A 20,553-nucleotide genomic window follows, 5' to 3' on the forward strand; every position below is an offset into this window, starting at 1 on the left:
GCCCATACCCTACCTCATAGCCCTGTAGCCTATAATATAACATTGATTCATATTGACTGGGCTAATCAATATGATCCAGCGACAATGTAAGTAAGCCTAAAATGATCCATATTGAACGTTGAAATCAGTATTTTAATAAGTTAACAATTATGCGGATGTCTTACCCCCTAAATCACCTCTCTCTGCGATGGCCTAACTTTTACAAAACAAATTTCTTCATCCAATTGTAAAAGAACGCTACAAACCTCAGAAACATTTTTCTTCTACCGATAGTGTCCATTTCTTTCTCTATTTCCTTATAAATGTACTTCCTATTTCAACACAGTGGGCGGGTTCACCACGTATAGTTTTATAGTATATATTTATGTCATGTAAAGTCTTCATACACTTAATGCAAGTATTCAGCCCATAAATTCATATTTTATCTAGTAAAAGTGGATTTTTATTTCAGGATTTGATTTAGTGATGTTTTGCAGTGTTACCAAGAGAGGGCCCGGTGACAACACCCAGGTTTGGCAGAAGGACGCTAGACGGTCATATCTGTGTGGTAACATGATAGGATGGGTAAATTCCTCACCTTTTCTGGCCATGATGAAGAATGGAATTAAGAAATATAGAAATATGTGAAGACACACAGACAGACAGACAGACAGACAGACAGACAGACAGACAGACAGACTAACCTTCCCGTTAACTTTAGACCATGCGTATTCACAGTTTCTAGTGGTTGAAGTATTGCATTGCAAGAAGGCAAGTAGATTAGTATTTAGTGTAAATGTGGGATATGATGGACACGTTTATTCATAACAATAAAAAGGTTAATAACAAGATGCAATCATTTGCCGTTAGTGAAAATCAATTCATCTTTACATTCTAAAATCATTAGAAATAGGCATATATTTCCTGTTATTGCAGAACAAAGCATATACTCGCGAAATATCCTATAGGCCTACAACAAGTTAGGATTGGCTACCATTCGTCCCATCTCTCATTTAATAGGACCCACTTCACAGTAGTAAATAGATCAGCTACAGTATTTCCAGCAGCCTATTTTGCTCTATGCGATCCGATCCGAAGCGCAGTTTAACGTTAGAACAGACGATTCACCTTTTCCATTGACGTTTGTAGGCGACGTCTGAATGATGTAATGTGACATTTCTTGCGTAGACATTATTTCATTTATAAACATAAAACATTATCATAATCATTGCATAATAAATTCCTCACCTTTTCTGGCCATGATGAGTTCATATTCCCGATGTAGCCATACAACAAATTACCATGCGCATTTCTCATTTAATTGGGCCTATCAGAGAGGCTATTATTTAAAGCGTTTGCTCTATGTAGATGACAGGGTAGGCGGCGCTGTTTATAACATACAGCAGAATGTAACAGGTGAACAGACAGATTATCTTTTGTATTGAAGTGTGTAGGCTACCAATAAACTCTAGTTTATTTTTATTTTTTCGAGTAGACAATGTTTCAGAATTTGTGGGCAGGGCAGCATATTTAGGTTCAGGAAGTGAATGCAAAACATTATTGCATTTGTGGTGTCGAGACAAGGATGCTGATATGCTGTGATGACAAGAAATCCGCTGACACTGTCCTTGATTATAATGGTTTATTACATCAAAGATTACAGTATCAATTTACAGACTCCTGCAGAAATCTGGAGAACAACTGACCCAATCTCTAATATGTTATTCTCTCCGTCCTTTGTTCAAAAACATGGTATTTATATCCTATGTAACATAATATGGGTGGTTTTAATAGACCAATCCCTGGCCTCTACATAGCAGACTCTCCTCTGTTTTAGGGGGCCCCTATAGTAATGTTTTCCAGATGTTTCAGCAAGCAGAGCCAAGTTCTGGAATGTTCAGATACTACACATTCCAACGATCTGTTTACAGGTCCACAACTATTTGCAATTGTTTTTGTCTTTCAGAAACGGTCAGATAGACCTACAGCAAATGTCACTGTAAAATAAAACATTCTGCCAACACCTCCAAAGACATTTGATCAAGTTCGCCATGGATATTTCCTTTAGATATACTGTCTGGGCCTAATTCCAATCCTTCCAAAGCATACAGAAAATAAGGTATTTATTGTCACCATAAAATATGAATGATGGGTGGAGTTATAATGCTGGTTCACGCAGGCACCGTTTTACAACAGGTCTGATTTATAAATGGAAACATGAATGTACATGCACATTTATCAATTTATAAATATTGTGTAGAATCTATCTTATAATACAACTTATAAACGCAATTTTGTTGGTATGAATAAAAGAAGTGTGATTTATCTACCAATCCTATGACGCAAACGCAGGAGGTCGCCATTGATAAATACCAGTTGTTCTCAGCCTCAGTTCTTGTGTATTACTTTGGCTATTTAGCATTTAGAAACGCCCCTAATTAACCAGATATGGTCAAAATCATCCCTTTAAAGTCCGTGGGGAATGTACAAAGCCTTACAATGAAATGAAACAACACAAGCTACGAAAAAACTTTTCCTAGACTGAAATAGAGGTGCTAGTGTCAGATATTGAATAAAACCAAAATGTTTTATTTGGCTCACTCAGTTGTGATTTGATGAGGAAAAATGTAAACATAGCTACAAAGAGAGGACCATTAGGACAATTGAAGTTGCTTTAGCAATGACAAATATACTTCAAATGAGTAGGCAATACTCACCAATACGCCATCCATCCTCAACAGCTCCCCCTGTAGGAGGCTCGGCAACATTGCTGTTCTGCAGAATGAACAAGTCGTGCTTTCCACCTGGGAACTAAATTCAGTAGTTTCTTTTGCACATAACATCACCTATCACCTGCTCATTAAGAGTAGAAGCCTTCTCTGTTCACATAGCCTAGTTGAACTCGTTTTGGGATGGTGCTTTTTTGGCGATGTGGGTGTGAGATGCCGCTGGCCGATCGGCAAGCTTCGGCTAAAAAGTGTTCTGAAAACGGACTCTTACCCTGTAAATTGTATGTTACAGTACGTTTTGCTGATGATTGCATCCAAAACATTGGCTCATCAAGGGATGTGAGATGCCGCTGGCCGATCCGCAAGCTTCGGCTGAAAAGTGCCCGTTGCCAAAAACCCGAGGGTGGAGAGCACTTTGACTTGCACTCGAATGGCATGTGTTTGCCTTTCTAAAATAGGTCTTAAATCCTCGCACAGATCCTATAAGATTGGTTTTGGGAAACGATTTCTGATGAGCCAATCTGTACTTTCTGCAAAAAAGTCCCACCTGTGTCTAAAAACGTGCTCCCTGAGAAATCCAGATCTTCCAACAGAACAAAGATCAGACATCGCTCATTGGATTTCCATTATCTCAGTCTTCTATAGGATTTACACAATAGTTTCACCTCTAATTCAACAAATGACTGTACTTTATATGGATTATTATCGTAACAAATGCACTGATGTGGTCAGATTATATATAGCCTGTCAAGACATGTTGCATGAATTCACAATGTCAATATAATTACATAAAATAATGTCATTTTACTCTAAAAAATTCACACATTTTCAACATACAGTATATTTTGGGGCGGCAGGTCGCCTGGTGGGTAGGAGCGTTGGGCCAGTAACCGAAAGGTAATTGTATTGGTCGCATACACATATTTAGCAGATGTTATTGTGGGTGTAGTGAAACGCTTGTGTTCCTAGCTCCAACAGTGCAGTAGTATCTAACAATACACAACAATACACACAAATAGAAGAATGGAATTAAGAAATATAGAAATATGTGAAGACACACAGACAGACAGACAGACAGACACACAGACACACAGACATACAGACACACAGACAGACACACAGACAGACAGACACACAGACAGACACACTCACACCTTCCCGCTAACTTTAGACCATGCGTATACACAGTTTCTAGCGGTTGAAGTATTGCATTGCAAGAAGGCAAGTAGATTAGTATTTAGTGTAAATGTGGGATATGATGGACACGTTTATTCATAACAATAAAAAGGTTAATAACAAGATGCAATCATTTGCCGTTAGTGAAAATCCATTTATCTTTACATTCTAAAATAATTAGAAATAAGCATATAATATTGCAGAACAAAGCATATACTCGCGAAATATCCTATAGGCCTACAACAAGTTAGGATTGGCTACCATTCGTCCCATCTCTCATTTAATAGGACCCACTTCACAGTAGTAAATAGATCAGCTACAGTATTTCCAGCAGCCTATTTTGCTCTATGCGATCCGATCCGAAGCGCAGTTTAACGTTAGAACAGACGATTCACCTTTTCCATTGACGTTTGTAGGCTACGTCTGAATGCTGTAATGTGACATTTCTTGCGTAGACAATATTTCATTTATAAACATAATACATGTGCCGCTTCCTTACACAGGCTCGCATCTACTACAAAGCCATGGTGCTTGCCTACGGAGCTGTGAGGGGAACGGCACCTCCTTACCTTCAGGCTCTGATCAGTCCCTACACCCAAACGAGGGCACTGCGTTCATCCACCTCTGGCCTGCTGGCCCCCCTACCCCTGCGGAAGCACAGTTCCCGCTCAGCCCAGTCAAAGCTATTCGCTGCTCTGGCACCCCAATGGTGGAACAAGCTCCCCCACGACGCCAGGACAGCGGAGTCACTGACCACCTTCCTTGGGCAGTGAAGCATATTTAGTTTCAGGAAAAAGTGAATGCAAAACATTACTGCATTCAAACGATCTGTTTAGAGGTCCACAACAATTTGCAATTGTTTTTGTCTTTCAGAAACGGTCAGATAGACCTACAGCAAATGTCACTGTAAAATAAAACATTCTGCCAACACCTCCAAAGACATTTGAAGTTCTCCTTGGATATTTCCTTTAGATATACTGTCTTGGCCTAATTCCAATCCTTCCAAGGTATACAGCAAATAAGGGCGTTATTGTCACCATAAAAGATGAATGATGGGTGGAGTTATAATGCTGGTTCACGCAGGCACCGTTTTACAACAGGTCTGATTTATAAATGGAAACATGAATGCGCCAAGTTTATACATCTCAATATTTTTGTACAGGCACATTTATCAATATATAAATATTGTGTAGAATCTATCTTAAAATACAACTTATAAACGCAATTTTGTTGGTGTGCATAAAAAAAGTGTGATGTATCAACCAATCTGTCACGCCCTGGCTCTGGGACTCTTATGTTGACCCAGGGTGTGTTGTTTCATTGTGTTTGTGTTCTAGGTTCTGTATCTAGCTCATGTGTTTCTGTGTTGGCCGGTGTGGTTCTCAATCAGAGGCAACGTGTGGTCAGGTACCGGTCAGCTGCTCCACATCGGAGCCTAAGCATTCCGCTCCACCGATGTCCAGTCCAGCTCCAGCCAGCGAGGCCAGACCGGACCAGGGGCGCTACGGAGGGTGGTGGTCAAGCCCGGAGCCGGAACCGCCTCCGAGGAGGAATGCCCACCCGGCCCTCCCCTGTTCGGTTTATGTTTGGCGCGGTCGCAGTCCGCGCCTTTGGGGGGGGGGGGGTACTGTCACGCCCTGGCTCTGGGACTCTGTTATGTTGAGCCAGGGTGTGTAGTTTCTATGTGTTTGTGTTTCTATGTCGTTATCTAGCTCATGTGTTTCTGTGTTGGCCGGGGTGGTTCTCAATCAGAGGCAACGAGTATCAGCTGTTGCTTGTTGTCTCTGATTGGGAACCATACTTAGGCAGCCTGTTTTCCACAGTGTTTTGTGGGATCTTGTTCCGTGTATGGTTTGTGTCTGTTACCTAGGACTTCACGTATCGTTTTGTTCGTGTGGTGAATCTAAATTAAAAGTATGTTCACTCATCACGCTATGCATTGGTCCACTTCCTCCAACGATCGTGACACAATCCTATGACGCAAACGTAGGAGGTCGCCATTGATAAATACCAGTTGTTCTCAGCCTCAGTTCTTGTGTATTACTTTGGCTATTTAGCATTTAGAAACGCCCCTAATTAACCAGATATGGTCAAAATCATCCCTTTAAAGCCCGTGGGGAATGTACAAAGCCTTACAATGAAATGAAACAACAAAAGCTAAGAACTTTTCCTAGACTGAAATAGAGGTGCTAGTGTCAGATATTGAATACAACCAAAAGGTTCTGCTGAATGAACACGTCGTGTTTCCACCTGGCCACCACATTCAGTAGTTTATTTTGCACATAACATCACCTATCACCTGCTCATTAAGAGTAGAAGCCTTCTCTGTTCACATAGCCTTGTTGGACTCGTTTTGGGATGGTGCTTTTATGGCGATGTGGGGGCCGTCTATTTCTCCGTTCGTATTTGGGAACCCACTGATGGCAAAGAAACCCCTCTTAACCTGTTGCGCGATGGTGGAAATTGTATGTTACAGTACGTTTTGCTGATGATTGCATCCAAAACATTGACTCATCGAGGGATGTGAGACGCCGCTTGCCGATCGGAAAGCTCCGGCTGAAAAGTGCCCGTTGCCAAAAACTCGAGGATGGATAACACTTTGACGCGCACCCGAATGGCATGGGTTTGCCTTTCTAAAGTAGGTCTTAAATCCTCTCAAATATCCTATAAGATTGGTTTTGGGAAACGATATCTGAGGAGCCAATCTGTACTTTCTGCTGAAAAGTCCCACCTGTCTCTAAAAACGTGCTCTCTGTGAAATGCAGTGGTGCCAGATCTTCCAACAGAGCAGATCAGCCATCTCTCATTGGATTTCCATTATCTCAGTCTTTTATAGGATTTACACAATAGTTTCACTTTCACACGTACCTCTAATTTAACAAATGACTGTACTTTATATGGATTATTATCGTTACAAATGCACTGATGTGGTCAAATTATATTTAGCCTGTCAAGCCGTTGCATGAATTCACAATGTCAATACAATTAAATAAATAAAATAATGTCATTATTACGCTCACAATAAAACACATTTTCAACATACAGTATATTTTCCCCATTCTACGCTTGACAAGCAGTTCCCTTATTCCACCACTTGGCACTGATTGTGGTCATGGGGCTGAACACTCTCAAGCTAACATTTATATTGATAAATCTCACACTTTGCGTGGAAATGATCCCTTGCATGGTTTATGTACTGATTAGCGCCTACGTATGATTGATAAATTATGTAATGAATAATAACAAAGTGCATAAAATAAACTAGAAAATAAAGTTGAATAAGAAACGTATTAGTATTGTTTGGGGGGTTGTATCAGAATAGTATTTTAGAACCCAACAGGACAGGGTAAATGAGGAAGTGATGATTACTAGATAGTTGTCATGGTAACAGCAGTAAAACATTATTTATAAAGCTACTATTAATAAGGGTAGGGTAAACGAGGAAGTAATGATTACTAGATAGTTGGATTTCCATTCCAACGGACTCTTACCCTGTCCCCACCAACACCCAACAGACTCTTATCCTGCCCCCACCACCGCCCAACAGACTCTTACCCTGCCCCCACCACCGCCCAACAGACTCTTACCCTGCCCCCACCACCGCCCAACAGACTCTTACCCTGCCCCCACCACCGCCCAACAGACTCTTACCCTGCCCCCACCACCGCCCAACAGACTCTTACCCTGCCCCCACCACCGCCCAACAGACTCTTACCCTGCCCCCACCACCGCCCAACAAACTCTTACCCTGCCCCCACCACCACCCAACAGACTCTTACCCTGCCCCCACCACCACCACCCAACAGACTCTTACCCTGCCCCCACCACCACCCAACAGACTCTTACCCTGCCCCCACCACCACCCAACAGACTCTTACCCTGCCCCCACCACCACCCAACAGACTCTTACCCTGCCCCCACCACCACCCAACAGTCTCTTACCCTGCCCCCACCACCACCCAACAGACTCTTACCCTGCCCCCACCACCACCCAACAGACTCTTACCCTGCCCCCACCACCACCACGCAACAGACTCTTACCCTGCCCCCACCACCCAACAGACTCTTACCCTGCCCCCACCACCCAACAGACTCTTACCCTGCCCCCACCACCCAACAGACTCTTACCCTGCCCCCACCAACCAACAGACTCTTACCCTGCCCCCACCACCCAACAGACTCTTACCCTGCCCCCACCACCCAACAGACTCTTACCCTGCCCCCACCACCCAACAGACTCTTACCCTGCCCCCACCACCCAACAGACTCTTACCCTGCCCCCACCACCACCCAACAGACTCTTACCCTGCCCCCACCACCCAACATACTCTTACCCTGCCCCCCCACCACCCAACAGACTCTTACCCTGCCCCTCACCACCACCCAACAGACTCTTACCCTGCCCCCACCACCACCCAACAGACTCTTACCCTGCCCCCACCACCCAACAGACTCTTACCCTGCCCCAACCACCACCACCCAACAGACTCTTACCCTGCCCCCACCACCCAACAGACTCTTACCCTGCCCCCACCACCCAACAGACTCTTACCCTGCCCCCACCACCCAACAGACTCTTACCCTGCCCCCACCACCCAACAGACTCTTACCCTGCCCCCACCACCACCCAACAGACTCTTACCCTGCCCCCCCCACCACCCAACAGACTCTTACCCTGCCCCCCACCACCACCCAACAGACTCTTACCCTGCCCCCACCACCACCCAACAGACTCTTACCCTGCCCCCACCACCCAACAGACTCTTACCCTGCCCCAACCACCACCACCCAACAGACTCTTACCCTGCCCCCACCACCACCCAACAGACTCTTACCCTGCCCCCACCACCACCCAACAGACTCTTACCCTGCCCCCACCACCACCCAACAGACTCTTACCCTGCCCCCCCCACCCAACACTCTTACCCTGCCCCCACCACCCAACAGACTCTTACCCTGCCCCCACCACCCAACAGACTCTTACCCTGCCCCCCCACCACCCAACAGACTCTTACCCTGCCCCCCCACCACCCAACAGACTCTTACCCTGCCCCCACCACCCAACAGACTCTTACCCTGCCCCCACCACCCAACAGACTCTTACCCTGCCCCCCCCACCACCCAACAGACTCTTACCCTGCCCCCCCACCACCACCCAACAGACTCTTACCCTGCCCCCACCACCACCCAACAGACTCTTACCCTGCCCCCACCACCCAACAGACTCTTACCCTGCCCCCACCACCACCACCACCCAACAGACTCTTACCCTGCCCCCACCACCACCCAACAGACTCTTACCCTGCCCCCACCACCACCCAACAGACTCTTGCCCTGCCCCCCCCACCCAACAGACTCTTACCCTGCCCCCACCACCCAACATACTCTTACCCTGCCCCCCCCACCACCCAACAGACTCTTACCCTGCCCCCCCCACCACCCAACAGACTCTTACCCTGCCCCCCCACCACCCAACAGACTCTTACCCTGCCCCCCCACTACCCAACAGACTCTTACCCTGCCCCCACCACCCAACAGACTCTTACCCTGCCCCCACCACCCAACAGACTCTTACCCTGCCCCCCACCACCTAACAGACTCTTACCCTGCCCCCCCACCACCCAACAGACTCTTACCCTGCCCCCCCACCACCCAACAGACTCTTACCCTGCCCCCACCACCCAACAGACTCTTACCCTGCCCCCACCACCCAACAGACTCTTACCCTGCCCCCACCACCCAACAGACTCTTACCCTGCCCCCACCACCCAACAGACTCTTACCCTGCCCCCACCACCCAACAGACTCTTACCCTGCCCCCCCCCTCCACCATCCAGTTGTAAATGTCTACATATTATTATCATCTTTATCTTGTCTCATTCACTTCTCTTGATTTGATTTATTTTGACCTGCGCTGTTGGAGCCCAGAGCACCAGATTTTGCTTCCCTCTCCATGTGACTAATAAACTCATCTAATCTATTTAACGATGGGATTTTAAAGTGTTTTCTAAAATTGATTATTATAATAATATTATTATTATTATTATTAATAGTAGCATCATAAATAATGTTATTTGTATTACTGCTTTTACCATGACAACTGTCTAGTAATCATTACTTTCAATGCTGTTAACAAATGTCAGTGCTATAATATTATTTGTGCTATAAAGGCGGTTGACTTTATTGCTTTTTTCCATATTGTTAAACAACATTGTAAGTCACAATACATTCCTTTTAATTGACATGTACAACATGTATTTGACAGGGATACTGCACATCAATCAACATTTCTGTAAATGTGCCAGATTTAGCTGTAGTCCCTGGGCAGGTAGATACACATAGAAAAATACAACGTTATAAAACATTTAGTAAAACATTGGGTATAGATGGGGGCTGATTGGTCCTTCAGCCTCTCAAGTCATTGGTAAAGGGGAGAGAGGTTGAACAGCTCCTTATATGTCCTTCAGCCACTCTCAAGTCATTGGTAAAGGGGAGAGAGGTTGAACAGCTCCTTATATGTCCTTCAGCTACTCTCAAGTCATTGGTAAAGGGGTGAGAGGTTGAACAGCTCCTTATGTCTGTCAATGGTCAATGTGCTCTCACTGAGAAAACTGCTGATAGACTGAGGTGGTTGTGTTGATATCCAGCCCCTCCCATTAACCTCTATCAGGCCAACACTGTACAATATATTCATAAAATACATTTATGTGGTTTTAAGTTGAATGCCAAATTCTCAGAGCCATTTTCCCGGACACATTCACAGTGAGTATGCAACTACAGTAAGTAAATTCCAATAACATCACAATACATGTTTACAATGCGTATACAGTACATGTTTACAATGCGTATACAATGAAATTTAAAATCTAAAGTTTAAAATACACAGACATCAGGTAGGTAGGTGTGTTTGTGTGAGAGAGAGACAGAGTTATATCAACATGTTCTGCTAGATAGGGGTCCATACCTAGGTACCTAGTGGAGGACTAACTGACCCTCCTGCTAGATAGGGGTCCAGCTAGGTACCTAGTGGAGGACTAACTGATCCTCCTGCTAGATAGGGGTCCATACCTAGGTACCTAATGGAGGACTAACTGACCCTCCTGCTAGATAGGGGTCCAGCTAGGTACCTAGTGGAGGACTAACTGACCCTCCTGCTAGATAGGGGTCCAGCTAGGTACCTAGTGGAGGACTAACTGACCCTCCTGCTAGATAGGGGTCCATACCTAGGTACCTAGTGGAGGACTAACTGACCCTCCTGCTAGATAGGGGTCCATACCTAGGTACCTAGTGGAGGACTAACTGACCCTCCTGCTAGATAGGGGTCCAGCTAGGTACCTAGTGGAGGACTAACTGATCCTCCTGCTAGATAGGGGTCCAGCTAGGTACCTAGTGGAGGACTAACTGACCCTCCTGCTAGATAGGGGTCTAGCTAGGTACCTAGTGGAGGACTAACTGATCCTCCTGCTAGATAGGGGTCCAGCTAGGTACCTAGTGGAGGACTAACTGATCCTCCTGCTAGATAGGGGTCCATACCTAGGTACCTAGTGGAGGACTAACTGACCCTCCTGCTAGATAGGGGTCTAGCTAGGTACCTAGTGGAGGACTAACTGACCCTCCTGCTAGATAGGGGTCCAGCTAGGTACCTAGTGGAGGACTAACTGACCCTCCTGCTAGATAGGGGTCCAGCTAGGTACCTAGTGGAGGACTAACTGACCCTCCTGCTAGATAGGGGTCCATACCTAGGTACCTAGTGTAGGACTAACTGACCCTCCTGCTAGATAGGGGTCCATACCTAGGTACCTAGTGGAGGACTAACTGACCCTCCTGCTAGATAGGGGTCCAGCTAGGTACCTAGTGGAGGACTAACTGACCCTCCTGCTAGATAGGGGTCCAGCTAGGTACCTAGTGGAGGACTAACTGACCCTCCTGCTAGATAGGGGTCCATACCTAGGTACCTAGTGTAGGACTAACTGACCCTCCTGCTAGATAGGGGTCCAGCTAGGTACCTAGTGGAGGACTAACTGACCCTCCTGCTAGATAGGGGTCCAGCTAGGTACCTAGTGGAGGACTAACTGACCCTCCTGCTAGAAAGGAGTCCAGCTAGGTACCTAGTGGAGGACTAACTGACCCTCCTGCTAGATAGGGGTCCAGCTAGGTACCTAGTGGAGGACTAACTGACCCTCCTGCTAGATAGGGGTCCAGCTAGGTACCTAGTGGAGGACTAACTGACCCTCCTGCTAGATAGGGGTCCAGCTAGGTACCTAGTGGAGGACTAACTGACCCTCCTGCTAGATAGGGGTCCAGCTAGGTACCTAGTGGAGGACTAACTGACCCTCCTGCTAGATAGGGGTCCAGCTAGGTACCTAGTGGAGGACTAACTGACCCTCCTGCTAGAAGATCCACACCTCCAGGAGGCTGCAGAAGGAGAGAGGCTGTGTGGCTGGACCTTTGGTTAGTTTATTGCTATTATAGTGGTCATGTTTGATTGACATTATCTGTACATTTTTGGGATCCTGAATTAAAGCAACAGACAACAAGACCATGTTGAACCACCCTGCCTGTCTATTCTGCCTGGTCTCCCCACACCCAGGGGTTGGCTACAACTTTAGATCTGAAGCTGTGTCCAAAGATTGGAGTCCAGCTCCCCAAGAAGGTTGATCATCCTGGAACATGACTCAGTTCCTTTTCTCAACACCATGTCGATGATGTCACATGCCTTCTCTGCCCTCTCAGGTAGCCCCTTTAGTGAGGCCATTTCCTCCCTTCCTTCCTTCAGACAGAGTGAGTTGCAATCCCATAAAGGATCTAAGGAAGGTCAAGATGTCAACGTGGTGGTGTGTCTTTGTCTAGCCAGCTTCATGCCGTAGCACTGGCTTGACGAGGTGAAGAAGTGTCTTTGTCTAGCCAGCTTCATGCTGTAGCACTGGCTTGATGAGGTGAAGAAGTGTCTTTGACTAGCCAGCTTCATGCTGTAGCACTGGCTTGATGAGGTGAAGAAGTGTCTTTGTCTAGCCAGCTTCATGCTGTAGCACTGGCTTGACGAGGTGGAGAAGTGTCTTTGTCTAGCCAGCTTCATGCTGTAGCACTGGCTTGACGAGGTGAAGAAGTGTCTTTGACTAGCCAGCTTCATGCTGTAGCACTGGCTTGACGAGGTGAAGAAGTGTCTTTGTCTAGCCAGCTTTATGCTGTAGCACTGGCTTGACGAGGTGAAGAAGTGTCTTTGTCTAGCCAGCTTCATGCTGTAGCACTGGCTTGACGAGGTGAAGAAGTGTCTTTGACTAGCCAGCTTTATGCTGTAGCACTGGCTTGACGAGGTGAAGAAGTGTCTTGACTAGCCAGCTTCATGCCGTAGCACTGGCTTGACGAGGTGAAGAAGTGTCTTTGTCTAGCCAGCTTCATGCTGTAGCACTGGCTTGACGAGGTGAAGAAGTGTCTTCAGATTAGGTGAAGAAGTGTCTTAGTCCACAGACTAGGAGACAGGCCTCAGCGTCTTCAGATTAGGTGAATAAGTGTTAGTCCACAGACTAGGAGACAGGCCTCAGCGTCTTCAGATTAGGTGAATAAGTGTTAGTCCACAGACTAGGAGACAGCCCTCAGCGTCTTCAGATTAGGTTCTATAAGAAAGAGGATGGAGGAGAAGGGAAGAGAGAGATCAGAAAGTATGGAGGAGAAGGGGAGAGAGAGATCAGAAAGTATGGAGAAGAAGGGAAGAGAGAGATCAGAATGTATGGAGGAGAAGGGAAGAGAGAGATCAGAAAGTATGGAGGAGAAGGGAAGAGAGAGATCAGAAAGTATGGAGGAGAAGGGAAGAGAGAGATCAGAAAGTACGGAGGAGAAGGGAAGAGAGAGATCAGAAAGTATGGAGGAGAAGGGAAGAGAGAGATCAGAAAGTATGGAGGAGAAGTGAAGAGAGAGATCAGAAAGTATGGAGGAGAAGGGAAGAGAGAGATCAGAAAGTATGGAGGAGAAGGGAAGAGAGAGATCAGAAAGTATGGAGGAGAAGGGAAGAGAGAGATCAGAAAGTATGGAGGAGAAGGAGGAGTTCCACCTGAGATAATGATGTGATGATGGTCCTATGATGTAACTACAATAAGATAACAGTCATTTATTACAGACAGAAACACTAAAACATGCTTGGAAAAACAGTTCCTCTTAGATCTGGGTAGCTGTGTTTTTATTTGACCTACATTTAATCATTACACATATTCAAGGGAGGGAGCAATGAAAACTGTCTTACCTAGATTCACTCAAGTCCTTAACAAGATGGTTTTCATGTTCAACGAGAGCTTTGAGACAAGCTCCCGTCACTTCTGGTCCTTTGGGGATGACTGCTTTCAGTAGTTTTCTCATTCGGTCCTGTTCAGTTGTTTCAGCTGTTATTCTGGAGTGCTCTTCTTCACCAATCATGTTCTTTGACCACAGATCATCTGCTATTGGCATTGAGTTTTTGGTTCGCTGAATTAGTTTAGCCCAGTGTTTCTTCAGAAACTCCTCAGCAGGAATGTCAGGGACTGTTAATGCTGAAGGGGGGGGGTCAATTAAATTAATATGGCTTTAGGGTTAACAGCAGCTGTTTCTACATCTTCCAGTCTCTCCAGTTATCATTCCTCTGATAGTCATTTCTTGTATAGAGCCGACTCCAGGGTTGTGGTCAATTCCAATTAAAGTCAGTCAATTTAAAATAAAAAAATTGAAATAATAATTTTTCGTATTAGGTTTATTGAGAAGTCATTGAAAATTGATGCCCTTATTAATGTTTTATCAACAATCTACTCAGAATAATCTAATGTCAAAGTGGACATGTCCCCCATACATTCAACATCTGTAAGGTCCCTCAGTCAAGTATCACATTTCAAGCACAGACTCAACTATATACAAAGACCAGGGATCTTTTAGAAAGCCTCATAAAGAAGGACAGTGATTGGTAGATGGGTAACAATAACAAATCAGACATTGAATATCTCTTTAAGCATGGTCAAGTTAATAATTATCCTGTGGGTGATGTATTAAACCACCCAGACACATCAAAGATGCAGTCATCCTTCTGAACTGAGCTGCAGGACAGGAAGGAAACTGCTTAGTGATGTCACCATGAGGCCATTGGTGATTTTAAAACAGCTACAGAGTTCAATGTCTGTGACGGGAGAAAACTGAGGATGGATCAACAACATTGTAGTGACTCCACAATAATGACTTAAAATAACACAAATATACAGAATAAAAATATTCCAAAACATGCATCTTATATGCAACAAGGTACTAAAGTAATACTGCAAAAGGAAACGGCAAAGGAATCCACTTTTTGGCCTAAATGCAAAGCGTCATGTTTGGGGCAAATCCAACACAACACATCACTGAGTAACTGCCTCCTTATTTTCAAGCATGGTGGTGGCTGCATCATGTTATGGGTATACTTGACATCGGCAAATACTGAGGAGTTTTTCAGGATAAAAAGAAACGGGATGGAGCTAAGCACAGACTAAATCCTAGAGGAAAACCTGCTTCAGTCTACTTTTCACCAGACACTGGGAGAGGAATTCACCTTTCAGCAGGACAATAACCTACAACACAAGGCCACATCTACACTGGAGTTGCTTACCAAGAAGACAGTGAATTTTCCTGAGTGGCCGAGTTACAGTTTTGACTTAAATCTGCTTGAAAATCTATGGCAAGACTTGGAAACTGCAGTCTAGCCACGATGCCCAACATCTTGACAGAGCTTGAAGAATTATGAAAAGAATAATGGGCTAATATTGTACAATCCAGGTGTGTAAAGCTCTTAGAGACTTAGCCAAGAAGACTCCCAGCTGTAATGGCTGCCAAGGTGTTTCTAACATGTATTGACTCAGGGAGCTATTTCATTTCTATCAATCTAAAAATATATATATAAATATTCTTCCACTTTGACATTAGAGTATTTTGTGTAGATTGTTGACAAAAAATGACAATTAAATCCCTTTTAATCCCACTTTGTAACACAATAAAATGTGATGCAGATACTTTTGCAAGGCACTGGGTTTCTGTCTGAATGTTCTGTAGCATTACACACCACTGAACATGACTCATGAAGGTCTTCATCACCCCACTGAACATGACTCATGAAGGTCTTCATCACACCACTGAACATGACTCATGAAGACCTTCATCACCCCACTGAACATGACTCATGAAGGTCTTCATCACCCCACTGAACATGACTCATGAAGACCTTCATCACCCCACTGAACATGACTCATGAAGACCTTCATCACCCCACTGAACATGACTCATGAAGACCTTCATCACCCCACTGAACATGACTCATGAAGACCTTCATCACCCCACTGAACATGACTCATGAAGACCTTCATCACCCCACTGAACATGACTCATGAAGACCTTCATCACCCCACTGAACATGACTCATGAAGACCTTCATCACCCCAATGAACATGACTCATGAAGGTCTTCATCACCCCACTGAACATGACTCATGAAGACTTTCATCAGTGTCCTTCATCACAACTTGAAGAGACGTTCGCTCTATAACCCGTTTTATAAACCTCGTCCACAAAAACAAACGTACCTATTGGATGAGAGTCTTTGCTGTATTCATCTAAAAGACAAACAAGAGAAAACATCATAAAAACATTTTAATAGCATCTGGAAGAAAAGGACATTTATGATTGACATACTGTTCATGTATAGTATTTCTTACCTTTTGATACCACTGATCTCCATACTGTCCTCTCATCATCCCCGATTAACTCCATCTCAATGTCAACCCCTGTGTTTCCCATAACCATCTTACAACAGCTTGGTGTGGTGTCTGCAGGTAACAGCTGAATCTTCTGTAGAAGGTCATATGGTGCAACGGTTGAGACAACAGACAGAGAAAGAGAGAGAGAAAGAAATAGAATGATATTCCAGTTATTAATATATAATATGACAGATTCATGTCCTCAGCCTGCTAAAACTGCACCTCTGGATTGATGGAGGAGGAATGGGGATTCTTGACTGCAAACCAACTGTTCAGCTTTAAGGACCCGTTTGGACTTGACAGCAGAAATTCTGAATATCCTTGGGACACCTGATTCTTCTCCCGGTCCCGAACAGCCTACAAAATGAGCAGTGTGGTAGTCAGTCTGAACAATGTAGTCTAATAATTCACACAACATGCAGTTCACTGAGCAATCCCTTTTTATCAACCCCCAAAAATGTGTACACTATTTTTTATTTATTTTACCCTTATTTTACCAGGTAATTGACTGAGAAGAGAGTCTATTTTACAGCAACGACCTCGGGAAGTGTTACATGGGAAAGGGGTTGAATGAGCCAATTGGAAGCTGGGGATGATTAGGGCGGCAGGTGGCTTAGTGGTTAAGAGCGTTGTGCCAGTAACCGAAAGGTCGCTGGTTCTAATCCCCGAACCGACTAGGTGAAAAATCTGTCGATGTGCCCTTGAGCAAGGCACTTAACCCTAATTGCTCCTGTAAGTCGCTCTGGATAAAAGCGTCTGCTAAATGACTAATTATATATTATATTATATAATTATAATTATAGGTGGCCATGATGGTATGAGGGCCAGATAGTGAATTTAGCCAGGACACCGGGGTTAACACCCCTACTCTTACGATAAGTGCCATGGGATCTTTAGTGTTCACAGAGAGTCAGGAAACCTGTTTAACGTCCCATGCAAAAGACAGCACCTTACACGGGGCAATGTCCCCTTCACTGCCCCGGGGCATTGGGTTCTCCTTCGAACAGAGAGAAGAGTGCCGTCTACTGGCTCTTCAAATGAATGAGACAGAAATAGATTTCTCACAGAGCTGCATGTTGTCTTTGTAATCTATAGATTTTCAACAAACTATCAGCTTTCCTTTAGTAAGTTTCAACATACTGTTGTCACTTCAATGATGGTGCCTCACCTCTTTCTGACTGGAGAGCTGCATGTTGTCTTTGTAATCTATAGATTTTCAACAAACTATCAGCTTTCCTTTAGTAAGTTTCAACATACTGTTGTCACTTCAATGATGGTGCCTCACCTCTTTCTGACTGGAGTTTCTGAGGAGCATGTACAGCCGTGAAATTACTGTTGCCTTTTTTACTGCCATATAGAGGACCACGTCACAGTGGACAGCTACGTTCCAAAAAAAGATATAGCTCAGTATAACAGCGATAGCTGAGAACCTGGGATGGAGAATCTTAGCATGGAATCTGGTGACCTCATGCACTTCCTCAACAGACACTCCATGTTCCTCTACATGAAGAATCTTCATCTCATTCCTCAGGGAAGGGTTGGTCCCTGAACAACACAATAAAAAGGAGACAGAAAGACAAATATTGTATTATTCATCCAACTAAAACACAAAGAATATGCAGTATCAGATCACAGTAAACAAACTCCCAGAATAGCTCATTCATTAATTCAGGAAGTGAAACTCAGTTACATGGAAATGTCTTTCTGAATACTATGTCTATATGGTTTTACCTAAACAGACAAAGTGTGGCAGATGAACTTCCTCCAGTTCACCTAACTCCATAGTGATGTCCAGCAATGCACCACCTTGTCCGTACTGCATGTCTTTCAGAAGGTGACTGTAGGGTTCCCAGTTCCTGAAGTGATACTTCAGAATGACATCTCTCTCACACACCCAGCGGAGCCCAGACACTGTGCACTCATAACGCCCTTTGGGTGTCCTGTGCCTGAGGGCAACAACAAGATATGGTAGAGAGGGTCAATCGTCAAATGGAGAGGTTGGATTAGAAGCCTATTCCCAAAGGTAATGGGGAAATACACTAGCAAGTGGAATGAAATGTTAAAAGTAGTTATTTTACCTGAACATTGTCACTCCCTGGACAGTGGAAGTCAAGGGTTCAATCGGAAGCCAGTGTGTGGAGTCCTGAACAAGGACAAGCATGTCAGTTATACATATGGGGCCTGTTTCCTGGACACAGATTGAGTCTAGTGCTGGACTTAAAGCATGATCAATGGAAGTTTCAATAGAAAGTTCTTTAAGGTCCAAGACTAGGCTTAATCTTTGTCCGGGAAACTGGCTCATTAAATGAACAAAGTAATTTATCTAATGTATTTATTCAATGTTACATGGAATGCTGGTGATTGATCCAATTAAACTGTCTAATGACAAAATATGACAGAAGTTAAAATCCTGCATTCCTACAAGCAGAACACAGGACTGTCTATATCCCAGTATGAATGGTTGGTCAGTACACACCTGGCTTTCAGACTGTGTTTATATTACTAAAGCAGAACACAGGACTGTCTATATCCCAGTATGAATGGTTGGTCAGTACACACCTGGCTTTCAGACTGTGTTTATATTACTAAAGCAGAACACAGGACTGTCTATATCCCAGTATGAATGGTTGGTCAGTACACACCTGGCTTTCAGACTGTGTTTATATTACTAAAGCAGAACACAGGACTGTCTATATCCCAGTATGAATGGTTGGTCAGTACACACCTGGCTTTCAGACTGTGCCTGACTCCTGAAGGTATGTCAAAGTGAGAATTGACATTATGACTTACCTCAACATGGTCACAAGTCTTACAGCTCTGAGGAATCCCTGAAGTCAAAAGTAGTTGTTATTTAAAACGGACAATCTCATGTAATAATGAATGAATAAATATTAAACAGACTTGTAATAAAAATGAATGTAAGTGAGCAACAGTCTCAGAATGTACACTCATTATCATACCATAATCTGACATTAGTGTTATATTAATGAATGTTTGTGGAAGCAGGAAACAACATGGTTCTGGTCCATGTTTTGGAGATGTTGGGGGCCTGATTTCTGGTAGATCCCAGGATGAGAGCTTAACGGTAGAGTCAGCTAAATGATGTTGTACGAGCAGCACCGCAGATATTGTGATGAGCAAGATGCCTGACTTCTCTCTCACACAGTATTTGCCCATGTGCACGGGTTCTCTTCACTCTCTTACAGCGTGGTAGCCACGGGACCAAAACAGAGAAGTTTAGCATCGCGCTCCAACGCCCTTAGTTGTTGTAGAAATGTACCCACTATGATGTTTACTTTGTGCATCTACATCATATTGCTGACTCTACCTTTAAGTTTGTTTTGACCAAATAGATCATGATTGTGTTCCTTGCCTGGGACTCAAGAACGCTTTAATCGTATTTTGATTTTAAAACAATTATCAGTTAACACTCACATATCTGGTCTCTGGTGTTCTCAGGTCCAGGCTTGATACAACACTCTCCACCATGGTCTCTGCTGTTGGGAAAGCAGAAGGATAGACTGTGATTAAACTAAATACAACATATAAAGGCTTTATATAGCATACATACAGTCTTCATAAGCAATACAAAGGGTGTATAAAGGGTGACAGAACCACTCCCTATGTAGGGTGCATTGCCAAATGTGACATAACACTATGTCAACTTCCATGAAGTCAATACTGATGGTGACATTACAGGTGACATTGCTTATCTTGATGAAAGCCCCTAGAGACGTGAAGTCACCAGGTATCATTTTAACAGGTTCTGATGCCCTCTTGTGGTTAGAGTGAAACTGACACTACAGTGAGACATAGGAGAGGAAACATCTGTACATCCAACAGAACACATTAAAACACACCACTACTACTAATCTAACTGTCTGTAGGTCCAACAGAACACATTAAAAACACACCACCACCACTAATCTA

The 20,553-nt window shown here is 44.3% G+C and overlaps 2 protein-coding genes across 2 annotated transcripts; both read right to left on the reverse strand.

Moving 5' to 3' along the window:
- Positions 1–10,043: 10,043 nt before the first annotated feature.
- Positions 10,044–18,169, reverse strand: LOC311125369 (NACHT, LRR and PYD domains-containing protein 1 homolog). Its single transcript, XM_084199418.1, has 6 exons — positions 17,909–18,169; positions 16,846–16,980; positions 16,582–16,714; positions 16,450–16,479; positions 14,122–14,404; positions 10,044–13,498 (listed from the first exon to the last, which is right to left on the reverse strand). Exons 1-6 carry the CDS (start codon positions 18,140–18,142, stop codon positions 13,492–13,494), a joined length of 822 nt encoding a protein of 273 aa, XP_084055544.1. The 5' UTR covers positions 18,143–18,169; the 3' UTR covers positions 10,044–13,491.
- On the reverse strand, positions 18,144–20,378 carry LOC311125374 (NACHT, LRR and PYD domains-containing protein 1 homolog; the record flags this gene model as incomplete). Its single annotated transcript, XM_084199421.1, has 6 exons — positions 18,144–18,168; positions 18,402–18,569; positions 18,702–18,766; positions 19,414–19,451; positions 20,059–20,155; positions 20,289–20,378. 6 exons carry the CDS (start codon positions 20,376–20,378, stop codon positions 18,144–18,146), a joined length of 483 nt encoding a protein of 160 aa, XP_084055547.1.
- Between the last annotated feature and the right edge of the window lie 175 nt (positions 20,379–20,553).

This window comes from Coregonus lavaretus (genome assembly GCF_964263955.1).
Source record: "Coregonus lavaretus genome assembly, contig: HAP1_SCAFFOLD_558, whole genome shotgun sequence".
Lineage (NCBI taxonomy): Eukaryota > Metazoa > Chordata > Actinopteri > Salmoniformes > Salmonidae > Coregonus > Coregonus lavaretus.

Bases quoted from the DNA above. Each gene is read 5' to 3' on its own strand.
- LOC311125369 (XM_084199418.1), bottom strand. From the start codon at position 18,142: ATGAAGATTCTTCATGTAGAGGAACATGGAGTGTCTGTTGAGGAAGTG. The intron at 16,981-17,908 runs GTGAGGCACCAT...CTCATTTTGTAG, and splicing joins GAAACTCCAGTCAGAAAGAG to GCTGTTCGGGACCGGGAGAA. The intron at 16,715-16,845 runs GTGCAGTTTTAG...GACCTTCTACAG, and splicing joins CCTCCTCCATCAATCCAGAG to AAGATTCAGCTGTTACCTGC.